We start from the raw sequence: 12674 nt of genomic DNA, 5'->3' as shown, positions 1-12674 counted from the left end.
GTTTGGGAAATCCTGGCCTATGACATTGTCCTGTCAGTTTGGCCTGTCATTGTTCATTACAAAACTGGTGGGTCTTACCTTGTGGTTCTGGCTCCTAATTTATTGATGCATATATCCAGGTCTTGGTGAAGGGTAAAGACAAACATGGTAGGTAGGCTGTGATATTTAGTTTGTTTTCGAGATGGGCCACAGATCCGAAATTCCTCTCATCCGTCTTCGCCCACAAGTTCTGTGACTGGATCCAACTTGGTCGGCACTGACACCAATGACATGAATAAAGACGGAGACCTTGTTGTGGGCATGCGTATCCTGGGAAAGAAGAGGACCAAGACGTGGCACAAAGGGAGTCTGATCGCCATCCAGCTGGTTGGTAAGTTCTAGAGATGGGAAGACTTGGGGGTTTACTGGAATAGACTCCCAAGAATAGGGGGCGGCTGCTGGTGTGAACCAAAATATTGGCCCTGTTCTAATACCAGTAATGACGGTGTAAATTTTCCCATGATGAAGTACAAGTTTTATGAGGTTACTCCTGAGTTGTTCTTTCTTTCTTTTGCTTAAACCGTGTTTATTGTAGGGGACACTGCGACCATGGGGTATAGTAGGCAGACTTAAACTTTTTAGTGTATTGCACCATCTCTATATAGTCCCTCATATCTGGAGCTAACCTCGGTTTTATAACAAAGCCCAACAAAAAATGAGGGCTTAACTTAACAGAAATACCTGAATGTAATCCCATGCAACCAAACAGAGCAAAGGGAAGGGATATACACCGACCATGGGGACATCCCAAATTTGAAACAGATGTGTGTAAAGTTTGAAACTGTTAGTGGTCGTTGAGTATATCAAATCGAAGTAGACACTGATGCCGTTCCCATATAGGAGTGTGTAGATAAGCATCTTTTACTCTCCTTTTTCCATGCCGGCCGATCAACTCCATCTTGAAACTCAAGACCCAAACTTATTTGTTGAGGTTCGTGAGATTCAAGAGGATGAAACGTACCGTCCGGTTTTGGTAGCCAGAAAGAGGTTTGCTTAAGACCCCAAACCTCTTTCTTGAGGTGGAACCAGAACAACCACCCCAATTGTTTAGTCCTTAGAGACCCGGAGCACTGCTGCTCCCTGCATTTGTAGAGCAGTGGCTTTAGATAAGCAGACAGGAGTATCTACTCTTGGAGAATTCCCCCATCTAACACTCTTCTGATGGTAAAGGGATTTAAACTTCCCCGACATGTAGAATTATTTTTATCAGATTTTAGGCAAGCTTCAATCTTAAAGACCTGGGGGAGATGGTGGAAAACAAGTTTTCTGCTTTCTTAGACTTACATTTGGCACAAATATAATGTTGCACAGACTTTCCAGACTTTTTTTTTTTTTTTTTTTTTTAAATGATTTTAGAGAAAGATAGCAAGCAAAAAAACCCCCCCAAAAATGGAAACCACCAATTAGGAGGTGATAATATTGCGGTAACCACTGATTGCTGTACATAATATAGACAAACAGGTCACTTAATTTGAAATATACATTCCTTGTACAAATATAACAGGACAGTGAAAAAATATCAAACAGAAACAGCGTTACAGCCTATTTTGTTACTGTTCAAATACTAACAGATGGGGGAACCAGCAGGAGTGGACAAATCAAAAGCAGTTTCTAAAAACCGGGTCTCTGCTGAGGAAGCCCGCCTTTATTTAAACAACAGGGGAGGAGATCATCCCGCCACCCCAAAGTCTCCTCCCCCTGACAGCGCTTCACCATGAAAACTGGTGCATTGTAAGGAATAAGACAAGCTCTAGTATACATTGTTTTTGATGTTACAAGTATACTGTATAAAAGCTTTAATATGGTCACTGAGCTCATTGACTTGCAGTAATCTTATAATTTACAGTACTGATCCATTATCACATATTATCTTACATATTGTGATTTATTCTTTACATTGCAGCAGCATGTTCTGTAGGAATGTACAATCAGGGTAACAGATGAATAATACAGTGACAAACGATGAAGAGAGTTCTTCTCGCTAGAGTTTACTGTCAATGAATTCATTTGATGCAATTTGTTTCTCAAATTGTTATCAATGGAATAAATATGTTGTGTTTTATGTTGTACTTGGGTGTGTTCCCCCCTATTATCTGGTTACGTGCTGTAATCTATTCTTCTTAGGGCCAGGTAAAAAATACAAAGTGAAGTTTGACAACAAAGGGAAGAGCCTGCTGTCTGGGAACCACATCGCATATGACTACCACCCGGCACCAGAAAAGCTGTTTGTAGGCAGCAGGGTGGTGGCCAGGTACAAGGATGGGAATCAAGTCTGGCTGTATGCTGGAATTGTGGCTGAGCCTCCCAGCAACAAGAATAAAATGAGGTAATGTACTTTAAATTCTTTCCATGCTTGTAAGTAACTCTCGTTCTTTTTTTCCTTTCTGGAATTAAGATATAGAACGATATAAATACAAAGCATTGAACTTATTGTACATGTGTTCTTTGCACTTTAACACGCAAGATTGTTGACATGGAACCATTACTAGGGTTTGTCACAGCAGCGGTTATTTCATATAGTGATGACTACAGTCACTCCCAGAGATGAGCACTCTACTGCTCTTCAGTGTTGTCATATTGGGAAGGATTCAGGAAAATATTTTCTACGTCCACAGATAAGTAATAATTGACACATTGCAGGTGAAACACTTTGTGCATAAATAGTATGTAACTGTAATGGTTGAACTGTTGAGAGACAGGGTTGGCCCTTGTGGCCATCCCTACTGCTGAGCTTCGGCATCTGTGGTCAGGCCAAGGGCGGGCGTTGACTTGTACACGGTTAATATGTCGACTACTGTTTCTTAGATTTCTGATATTCTTTGATGACGGCTACGCTTCATACGTCGCCCAATCAGAACTGTACCCTGTCTGCAGACCACGTGAGTTTTACGATCTTTCTGGTTACACCTTACACTGGACATAACACATCACAGCTAGAGATGGTTATCAAAGGTAAAATAGATGTTAGTAGCCAGGCCATTTTAGAGTCATGTAATCTCCTCTCTCCACCTTAAATATGAGCTCCATGTTAATAATGTTTAATCTCCTTAATGCCATAGCTTGATCTACTTTTGTTTCCTTGCATCATTTCTTAACTGCATTGCCCTGAATATTTTTATCCCGGCAGTCATGTGGTAGGTTAGTGAGTGCTCCTAAACTCTTGGCTGGTCAGTAATAGTGACTAAAAGAGGAAGTACCAGACAACCTCCCCTTTCAGTCAACATAAGACTATTAACCAGAGGACAGTACAAGTTAACTAGTTGATACAGCAAATTCACAATCATTTCAAGACAGTAGGACTTTTTTTAAAATTATAATTATATTAGTATTTTATTGTATTGCTAAGACATCCATGATGGAGGTCTCTATGGAACGTAGACTGTGTTCCCCTTGCAGTCAGACAACCTGCATGGGGCAGTTGCAGGAAGGTGTATTTTTTAGTATCCATGTTAGACTGATTATGAACTGCTCACGGTGGGTTATTGCTAATGCTTGCATGCAATGGTCACAAGTATTTTTTTCCACCTTACTCTCAGTCGGCAAAACCTGGCAGGACATTGAAGATGTTCCCTGTCGAGACTTCGTTGAGGAGTATGTCACGGCCTACCCCAACCGGCCAATGGTTCTGCTCAAAAGCGGTCAGCTGATCAAGACAGAGTGGGAGGGCACCTGGTGGAAGTCCAAGGTGGAAGAAGTAGACGGGAGCCTGGTGAAGATTTTATTCTTGGTAAGATCATTCTTTTATTAGCTTATCATGAAGAGGTCTCAGATCTGGGTGCATGTATCTTATGTCCTTATTTTTAATTTTTGCATGGCCATTAAGGGTCACTAACTGAGGCCATACCCCTGCTACTAGTGGAAAGTCCTGAATAGTCAGCACTTCACGAGTGCTAATATAAAGATATTAATGTATTATGTTTAACTATTTTTCTCTTTCATCCAGTCTGGGGGACACTGCTTACCATGGGTTGTGGAGGGGAGCTCGGGGAGTTGGCACCTAGCTAGTTAACTTTAGCACTGCTGACAGAACCCTCCCCTCTACAATCCTCCTGTCAGTTTTTTCTAGGTGCCCAAAGGAGTTGTTTAGAAACAGCTAGTGATTTATTTTAATTTATTTTTAATAACTTTAATTTTGCTTTTATTTTTAGACATAGAGTTAGATTAGGGCAGAGCTGGGAGTGTGTTCTATATATAGAGAACACACTCACAGAAACTGGGCAGCGGTGACCGGACTCTGTCAGAGAGAGCAAACTGCTCTCAATGGCAGAGCATTAGCGGTCACAGTACATAGTGATAAGCGGTCTCCCGGACCGCTGTCACTCTTGGAGGCTCCAACGATAACCGGCGCTGCCATTATAGGCATAGAGCGCCGCTTATCGCATTACCTCGCCGGCGGCCATGATGACGCCATCGGTCCGTGGAGGTGCACAGAAGGAGGAGGAGAGTCGGGGGCCATACCAATATCCCCCCTCAGGAAAATAGGAGGGGGCATCGGGGTATTCAACGCTGCAGGAGACCTCTTCAAGGGGTCTCCATAACTCTGCCAGAAATAAGGATAAGTTCCTTTTTTTATAAAAAAAAAAAAAAAAAAGAGGAGAGACAGAGAGCTGCAGAGGGGGGAACTATCACAGAGCTCCCCTGCTCTGCAGCACAAGTGGTACAGTCCGGACTTCTGGCGCCAAGAGAAGCCCGGGAAGGAACTTATCTTGGAGGGAGCAGGCACCAGGACACTGCTGTTGGACTTCTCCCCTGAGTGGCGCTTTTGGCGAAGTACCAAAACCTTTCTTTAACCATTTACAAACTGTATTTTGTGGTTACAAGAGGGAGGCTAGTAAGGATTATTGTATTTTCTTACTTGCACATATATCTTTTTATCTGTTACACACATACAAATACAGCTTTTATTACACATTAGTCTGTTACTTGTTGTATACTCTATCTCTCTCAAAATTATCTAAGTGTGTTTGGTGTGATTTCCCTTTTAAAATGTCAGAAAAGGGAAAAGGCTCTATGGCTAAATATTTTACATGTTCCAGATGTAAAGTTAAATTACCATGTGGGCAGAAAGACCCGTTGGCAGTCTGCGAAGGAGATGTCCCCTCTGCGCAAACCCAGCTCCTTCCAGCCCCACTGACGGAGGAACCAACCTGGGTGGCTTCCCTGACACAGTCTGTTTCCTCTTTAGCACAGATGATCTCCCAATCTACTCAATTGTTATCTAGTGTGGCAGCCTCTGTGACTAATAATGTTATTACACCTGTGGGGCTCCCTGCTGCCACGGTTTCTACTGAAACGGCTATAGCTGGACCTTCCTCTTTGCTTACGGACCAGCCACCTGTATCCACAGAACCGGCATGGTCCTCAGCATTTATAAAGGGTTTGGACAGACTTAACCAGTTACTTGAATCCCCAAACCTGCCCCCAGCTAAAATAAAGCGGCTTAGATCCGCTAATCCTCTCATGGTCCTTTCAGATTCGGAGGGATTTTCAGAAGAGGAAAGAGAATCAAATTTGGATTCTGACCAGGTTCAATCGTTGGAATAGGAAGAAAACACTAAATATCAGTTTATTGATGATTTGGTTTTAGCGGTGAGGCAGGCGTTGGACCTGCCAGAAATGGAGGATCCTAGTCCTAGAGACAGAAGTCTCTTTAAGAAGGCCAAAAGGAAGATTATTCGATTTCCCCCTTCTGTAGAACTCAGAGATATTGCAGAGGGAGCCTGGAAACAGCCTGATAAAAAGTTCTCTGTTCCAAAGAGGTTCTCTTCCCTGTATCCATTACAAGAGTAGGACGTGGCTCGCTGGGAGGAAATTCCGAAAGTAGATACTCCAGTAGCCCGTTTGGCCCGACACACTCTCCTTCCAGCCCCGGGCTCAGCAACTCTGCAAGATACCACTGACCGCAGAGTGGAATCTCAATTAAAATCTATATTTGTAGCAGTGGGTTCTTCCTTTAGACCAACTTTTGCTTCAGCTTGGGTTGCTAAAGCCATGGAAGCATGGGCACAGCAACTGGCAGAGTCCTTACAGGATTCAGAATTGATCACCCTAGCTTTACATTTAAAAGAGGCATCAGGGTACATTTATGAGGCGGCTCAGAGCACAGCATCTGTGTCCTCTATTCAGGCTGCGTCCGTTTCAGCTAGAAGAACGTTATGGCTGAAATCCTGGGAAGGGGATTCAGAATCAAAGAAATCTATGGAATCCATTCCTTTTACAGCAGCAGGTCTGTTTGGCGCGGAATTAGATAATAGGATTTCCCAGGCAACGGGGGGCAAAAGCACCTCTTTGCCGGTCCTCTCCGGTAGAGGCCGGGCCCCACGGTTTAGCTCCTTTCGTCAGTCCTTTCGGGGAACCTCCTTGCCCAGGGGACAGTTGTTTAAAGGTAGACAACCGAATTCTCGAGGCTCGTCTGTCAGAGGCAGGTCCTCGTTTGCAGCTAGGCGCCAGGCCTCCAAGACTCAAGAGAAGCCTGCGTCCTGACTGCCACTCTATTCTCCAAGAGATGGCGCCGGTGGGGGGACGTCTGTCTCTTTTTCAGGAACAGTGGGCAGCGTCATCCCAAGACCCTTGGATTCGGGGCATTATTTCAAGAGGGTACATGATAGATCTGCTGGGGCCGATACCACAGCGCTTCTTTGTAACCCCGCTATCCCGAGATCCACAAAGAAGACAGGCAATGCAGGCCTTTGTCGCCTCTCTTCTTTCGCAAAGAGTCATTTGCAGGGTCCTAGACAACCAGAAAAGGAAGGGATTTTATTCGAATCTTTTTCTGGTCAAGAAGCCGGACTGGTCCTTTCGACCCATTTTAAACCTAAAGAGGCTCAATGGGCACTTACGAGTGGACAAATTTCGTATGGAGTCCCTGAGGTCGGTGATAAACGGCCTAGAGAAGGATCAGTTTATTGCGTCCATAGACATAAAGGACGCATACCTCCACGTTCCCATTTGGAGCGATCATCAGTCTCTCCTGGGGTTCACAGTGGAGAACTCCCACTATCCGTTTCGGGCTCTTCCCTTCGGCCTCTCCACAGCTCCAAGGGTCTTCACGAAGATCTTGTCGGTGATGGCAGCGTGTCTTAACCTAAAGGGAGTTCAGGTCGTTCCTTATTTAGACGATCTACTCATCAAATCCTCCTCAGAGATTTGCTTACGTCAGCACTTATCACTCACCATAGCGGTTCTCGAGAGCCATGGGTGGCTGATAAACTTAAAGAAATCCCAGGTGGTTCCGTGCCAACGCATGGTCTTCCTAGGACTCATCATGGATACCAGTCAGCAGAAGGTGTTCCTGCCTACGGAGAAGATCAGTTCAATCCGAACTATAACATCTCAGGTCTTGTCCTCTCATAATCCCTCAATTCATTTGTGCATGCGGCTGCTTGGGAAGATGGTGGCCTCCTTCGAAACGATCCCCTTCGGTCGGGCTCATTCTCGATGCTTCCAGTGGGATCTGTTAACAAAATGTTCAGGATCCCACCTACGCTTGGATCTCCAGAGGATCTCGCTGTCTCCGGGGGCGAGAGAATCACTCCAGTGGTGGCTGAATCAGGATCACATGTCGGTGGGCAGGTCTTTCGCTCCATGGTCATGGATCATAGCCACAACAGACGCCAGCCTGAGAGGTTGCGGGGCGGTAATCCTGCACCTCCGGCTCCAGGGACTTTGGTCTGTTCAGGAATCAGCCTTATCAATCAACACGTTGGAATTGAAGGCAATTCTTTTAGCTCTTCAGGGGGCCAAGACCCTCCTTCAGGGCCACCCAGTCAGAGTTCAGTCCGACAATGCCACGGCTGTGGCATATGTCAACAGGCAGGGAGGAACCAGGAGTCAGATTTTTGCTTGGGCAGAACAGTATGTTCCAGCAATCTCGGCAGTGTTCATTCCGGGAATAAAGAATTGGGAAGTCGAAATCTAATGATGGCGGGGGAGTGGTCACTCCATCCTGAAGTATTTCAGTCTCTAGTTCAGAGGTGGGGTCTTCCGGATATAGATCTCATGGCCTCAAGACACAACAAAAAAGTTCACAGGTTTTGCGCAAGGGCAAGAGACCCATTAGCGGTAGCGGTGGACGTGATGACCATGTTATGGGAATTCAGGTTGGGATACTGGTTTCCCCCGATTCCCATGCTTCCTCGCGTACTCGGGCGAGTGAGGCAAGGCGGTCTGCCAGTAATTCTAATGGCTCCCTCATGGCCGCGTCGAGTGTGGTACGCGGACAAGGATATCGTCTTCCGTCACGAGACGACCTTCTTCTTCAAGGTCCCTGTCATCACCAGAATTTACCTCAGCTCAGTTTAACGGCATGGCTGTTGAAGCCAGCCTGTGGAGGGCTAGGGGTTTCTTCCCCAGTGTAGTGAACACTATGCTGCGAGCTCGAAAGCTGGTTTCGGCTCGCATCTATCATCGTATTTGGCGAGCCTATATCAGATGGTGCGAAAATAAGTACTGTCACACGTCTTCTTTTCGCCTCCCTCGCTTATTGGCCTTTCTTCAGGATGGGCTGGAAGCAGGGCTCTGTTTAGGTTCCTTAAGAGTTCAGGTATCTGCACCTTCAGTTTTCTTTCACCTGAAGTTAGTGGATTTGCCAGACGTCAAGACTTTTTTCTTCAGGGAGTCTTACATATTCCGCCTCCCTATGTTCCGCCTACAGCACCATGGGATCTTAACCTGGTACTGGATATGCTTAAAGGGTCTCCCTTTGAGCCTTTACTTGTGGCAGATTTTAGGTGTTTGACCTGGAAGGTCGTCTTTCTTTTGGCAATTGCATCGGCACGTAGGGTGTCTGAATTGGGAGCTCTGTCTTGCCGGGAACCATATCTGTTTTTCCACGAGGACAGAGCGGTATTGAGAACACTCCCTTCCTTTGTTCCAAAAGTAGTGTCCGCTTTCCATTTGAACCAGGAAATTGTAGTTCCGGTCTTTTTTCATCTACTTCTCATTCTGATCAACAATCTATGGAAAAGTTAGATGTGGTTAGGGCTCTCCGTATTTATGTCAAAAGAACTTCTCAGATTAGACGTACAGACTCTCTGTTTGTTCTTTATGATTCTAACAAAAGAGGCTGGCCAGCCTCAAAACAGTCCATTGCGAGATGGATTACGGAAACCATTAAGCAGGCTTACATAAGGGTTAACTGTCCTGTGCCGGAAAGATTTACTGCCCATTCCACCAGATCGGTAGGGGCGTCATGGGCAGCGAGAAATGGGGTTTTTGCCGACCAGCTTTGCAGGGCAGCCACCTGGTCTTCTGTCCACACATTTACCAAATTCTATCAATTTAATGTATTCGCATCCGCGGATGCAAATTTCGCTCGTAGTGCCCTGCGAGTGTGGTTTTCAGAGCGGTCCCACCCTTAGGGGGCTGCTTTAGAACGTCCCCATGGTAAGCAGTGTCCCCCAGACTGGATGAAAGAGAAAAGAGGATTTATGTACTTACGCTAAATCCGTTTCTCTGATTCCGTCTGGGGGACACTGCGATCCCTCCCTTCTGCTTTTCCTATGTATGCTCTTGGTTGATTGACCTTTCTCCTTGGGGCTTTTTAATTAACTGACAGGAAGAGGCAGGAGGATTGTAGAGGGGAGGGGTCTGTCAGCAGTGCTAAAATTTAACTAGCTAGGTGCCAACTCCCGAGCTCCCCTCCACAACCCATGGTAAGCAGTGTTGCCCAGACGGAATCAGAGAAACGCATTTAACGTAAGTACATAAATCCTCTTTTTTAGGCAAAAAGTTGCAAAGAGCCACAGAACCTCAATAAATGCATAATCTTAGGCTGTAGGGGAAAAGGTGGTCTATAGAGGTTTATATGATTGGGAAACAGACCACGGACCTCCTAAAAATAAATAGCATATTGAAAAAGGTGCTTTATTTTTATTGCATTGTTCATGCTAATTGACATGTCATTCGTCTACAGTTTTAGACTAATAGAGATTACAGAACAGCAAATGGTAAAATATATTTTTGTTAATAGGTAGTGCCCTAACTCTTAGAGGGTAACTGTACCACAATTAGTCTGTCCCCAACTGGCTTCAGATAGGTTTATTATTATGTACAAATATCCCATTCTGTGAAAAATATCTTTGCTTCTCTTCTTGTAGAGCAGTGTTGGCTAACCTGTGACACTCCAGGTGTTGTGAAACTACAAGTCCCAGCATACCCTTCCAGCAATAAGCTTGGCAAGGCATGCTGGGACTTGTAGTTTCACAACACCTGGAGTGTCACGGGTTAGCCAACACTGTTGTAGAGCATAAAATTATATGTAGAAGTGGACAGGGGGAGAGCGATCATTAAGATTTGATCGTTTGTGCCATGTCATGAACACACAGGTTTGAGTGCATTACTGTAATCTGCATTTTTCAGGATGACAAGCGTTGTGAGTGGATCTATCGAGGGTCCACCCGTTTAGAGCCCATGTTCAGCATGAAGACTTCCACAGCTTCCACCCAAGAGAAGAAGCAAGCAGGACAGCAGCGAACGCGCCCTAATGTGGGTGAGTCTTTCCCAGGAGATATTCATAAGAACTCTTTAGAAGACCTTACATCTACTAGGAGGTAGAAACAATAACCTGTACCTTTCTGTATAATTACAGGTGCAGTGCGGAGTAAAGGGCCAGTAGTACAGTACACACACGACCTAACCGGGAACGAATCTCCATTTAAACCAACAGCGCCAACTTCTCCTCAGTCAATCCCGTCACCACAACTTATCGACACAGAGTAAGTCTGTTTGCTCTCCATGAAACTAAATCTACCCAATTCTACAGGAACACCACAGATGTATGCCAAAGCTTAGACATGTATTGAATGACACACAAACAAACTCAAGGTACAATCTGAAATTTCTACTCTGTTTAATGGCCAGTTGTTGAATGTAAAAGATTGAAAAGAAATCCAATTGTGGTAAGTGTAAAAGTTTAGGTACCTTTCCAGTAGAAGGGGTAGCTGACACCGTTTCCACAAAAATAATCTGCATTGAAGATTTGTCAGAAGGAACTTCTCCTTCAACTTCTTCTTAATAATGTCTGAGATATATGAAAGAATACATTTTCTTTTGTTCCAAATTGCTGTGGACTGATGAAACAAATTTGAAACTTTTTGTCCAATACCACAATATGTGAATGTGGAGAAAAACTGGTGAAGCATTTTAGGAAAAGTGTTTTCTGGAATGTTGGGGAATTTAGACAGTAAGCCCCAATGGGACTGATGTGAGTGAGTTCTCTGTAAAGCGCTGCGGAATTAGTGACGCTATATAAATAAATGGTGATGATGGTTGTTTGGCAGCCAGAGGTACAGGATGTATAGTCCAGGTAGCAGGAAGAATGGATTTATCAAAATGTCAACAAATCCTGGAGGCTAATGAGACTCAGTTAAAAATACCCCTGACTCTGGCAAAAGCTCAATCATGAAGTATATGCCACCAAGTGGGGGAAAAAAAATCTAAAAGCACGAATAGAAAGGCTCTTGGCCATCCTCAACAAGCATTTGGAAGTTGTGATTTCTGGCAAAAAGTTGTAACTTTAACACATGACAATTTTAACCCCCACCCCCCCAGTCTTTTGAATTTAGAAAATATTAATTGTGCATTGAAATGTGAATAAATATATCCTATCTCAATGAAAAGAGGTAAACCAGACTTCTGCAGGTACAAGCTGAGAGCTTGTGTGAAACAAGGGGTGCATACATTTTGGATACAACTGTGTGTTCTTATGAGTGTTTTTGAGACCTTTTCCCAAAAACAAATAGATGAACAAATGCTCTGGATGGGGCTATGGATACTCCATACCACGAGAAAGTTGGAACCAGAGACACTACAGTAAAAAATGTTTTAAATATACATTAACTTTTATTTCTTTACCCCTAAAACTGTTCGTTCCTTGGCAGGAACTTTGGTCAGGGACAGATGCATGAAACAGTCTGTGCTGTCCAGAATAAAAATGAAAGTTCATTACCGACATTTGAATTGTCGACCTAGTGTTGTCGACTTTCTGAATATCGATCAAATGAATGTTAATTAATTAGCTGTCGACCACTTACCAGATTTTTTTTATTTTACCATTTTCCAGCCGTGTCCTTTCTCTCCATTGCCCTGTCCTATGATGACCCACACAAAAATTGATTGATTTTTTTTGTTTAGTCTTTTTTTTTTTTTTCTTTTTTTAATTTTACTAGAAATTTAGGATTTTTTTAATTAATGATAACTTTAACTACTTTTTATTATTATCCTTTGAATAGTGCTGTAGATATAATTTATGATGCTCAAGGTCCCGACTATAGATCGGTGAAACAAGGAGCAGGCTGGGCAGTGGGGTATCTGCCATATGCTCCCAGACCAGTCCCTCAGTGGGCTAGCTTGGGCTGAGTCACTGCCACCTGCATTGTTGAATTGAGTCTTACCCCCCAGGCTAAAATCTTCCAGCCCTCCCCTGGCTGGAACCCTCTTTAAGTACAGTGAGGGTTGGGTGGAAGGGAGGTTGAAGACAGTGCGCTATGTCTGCCAGCGTTTGGGGCCTCCGACCTGGCAGAACCTACCTGGGCTTTGACCAAATCTCTGGCTGAGTTTGCTCAGTTTGAACCTTGTCCAGGGTGCAGAATGAATATAATATTCCCTCTGGGTCTCTGGAAACCCTTACCCAGGCT

At 44.3% G+C, this 12674-nt stretch overlaps 1 protein-coding gene across 7 annotated transcripts in view; it reads left to right on the top strand.

Annotated features, from left to right (window-relative positions):
- The window catches only part of LOC142108810 (histone-lysine N-methyltransferase SETDB1-like), a 93318-nt gene that overhangs the window by 45442 nt on the left and 35202 nt on the right, over window positions 1-12674 (top strand). For 3 of the 7 annotated variants that reach the window (XR_012680230.1, XM_075192690.1, XM_075192691.1), the window contains exons 6-11: window positions 170-370; window positions 2164-2365; window positions 2845-2918; window positions 3576-3766; window positions 10399-10528; window positions 10628-10754. Coding sequence is in view for 6 of the 7 variants with exons in the window: in XM_075192690.1 (XP_075048791.1) it covers window positions 170-370; window positions 2164-2365; window positions 2845-2918; window positions 3576-3766; window positions 10399-10528; window positions 10628-10754 (925 nt within the window). In the remaining variant the exon portion in view is untranslated. The remainder of the gene's footprint in view (window positions 1-169; window positions 371-2163; window positions 2366-2844; window positions 2919-3575; window positions 3767-10398; window positions 10529-10627; window positions 10755-12674) is intronic. The other 4 variants (XM_075192692.1, XM_075192694.1, XM_075192695.1 and 1 more) reach the window with 4 other exon arrangements.

Source organism: Mixophyes fleayi, chromosome 12, assembly GCF_038048845.1.
Source record: "Mixophyes fleayi isolate aMixFle1 chromosome 12, aMixFle1.hap1, whole genome shotgun sequence".
NCBI lineage: Eukaryota > Metazoa > Chordata > Amphibia > Anura > Limnodynastidae > Mixophyes > Mixophyes fleayi.
This window is presented reverse-complemented; position numbering and strand designations above follow the sequence as displayed.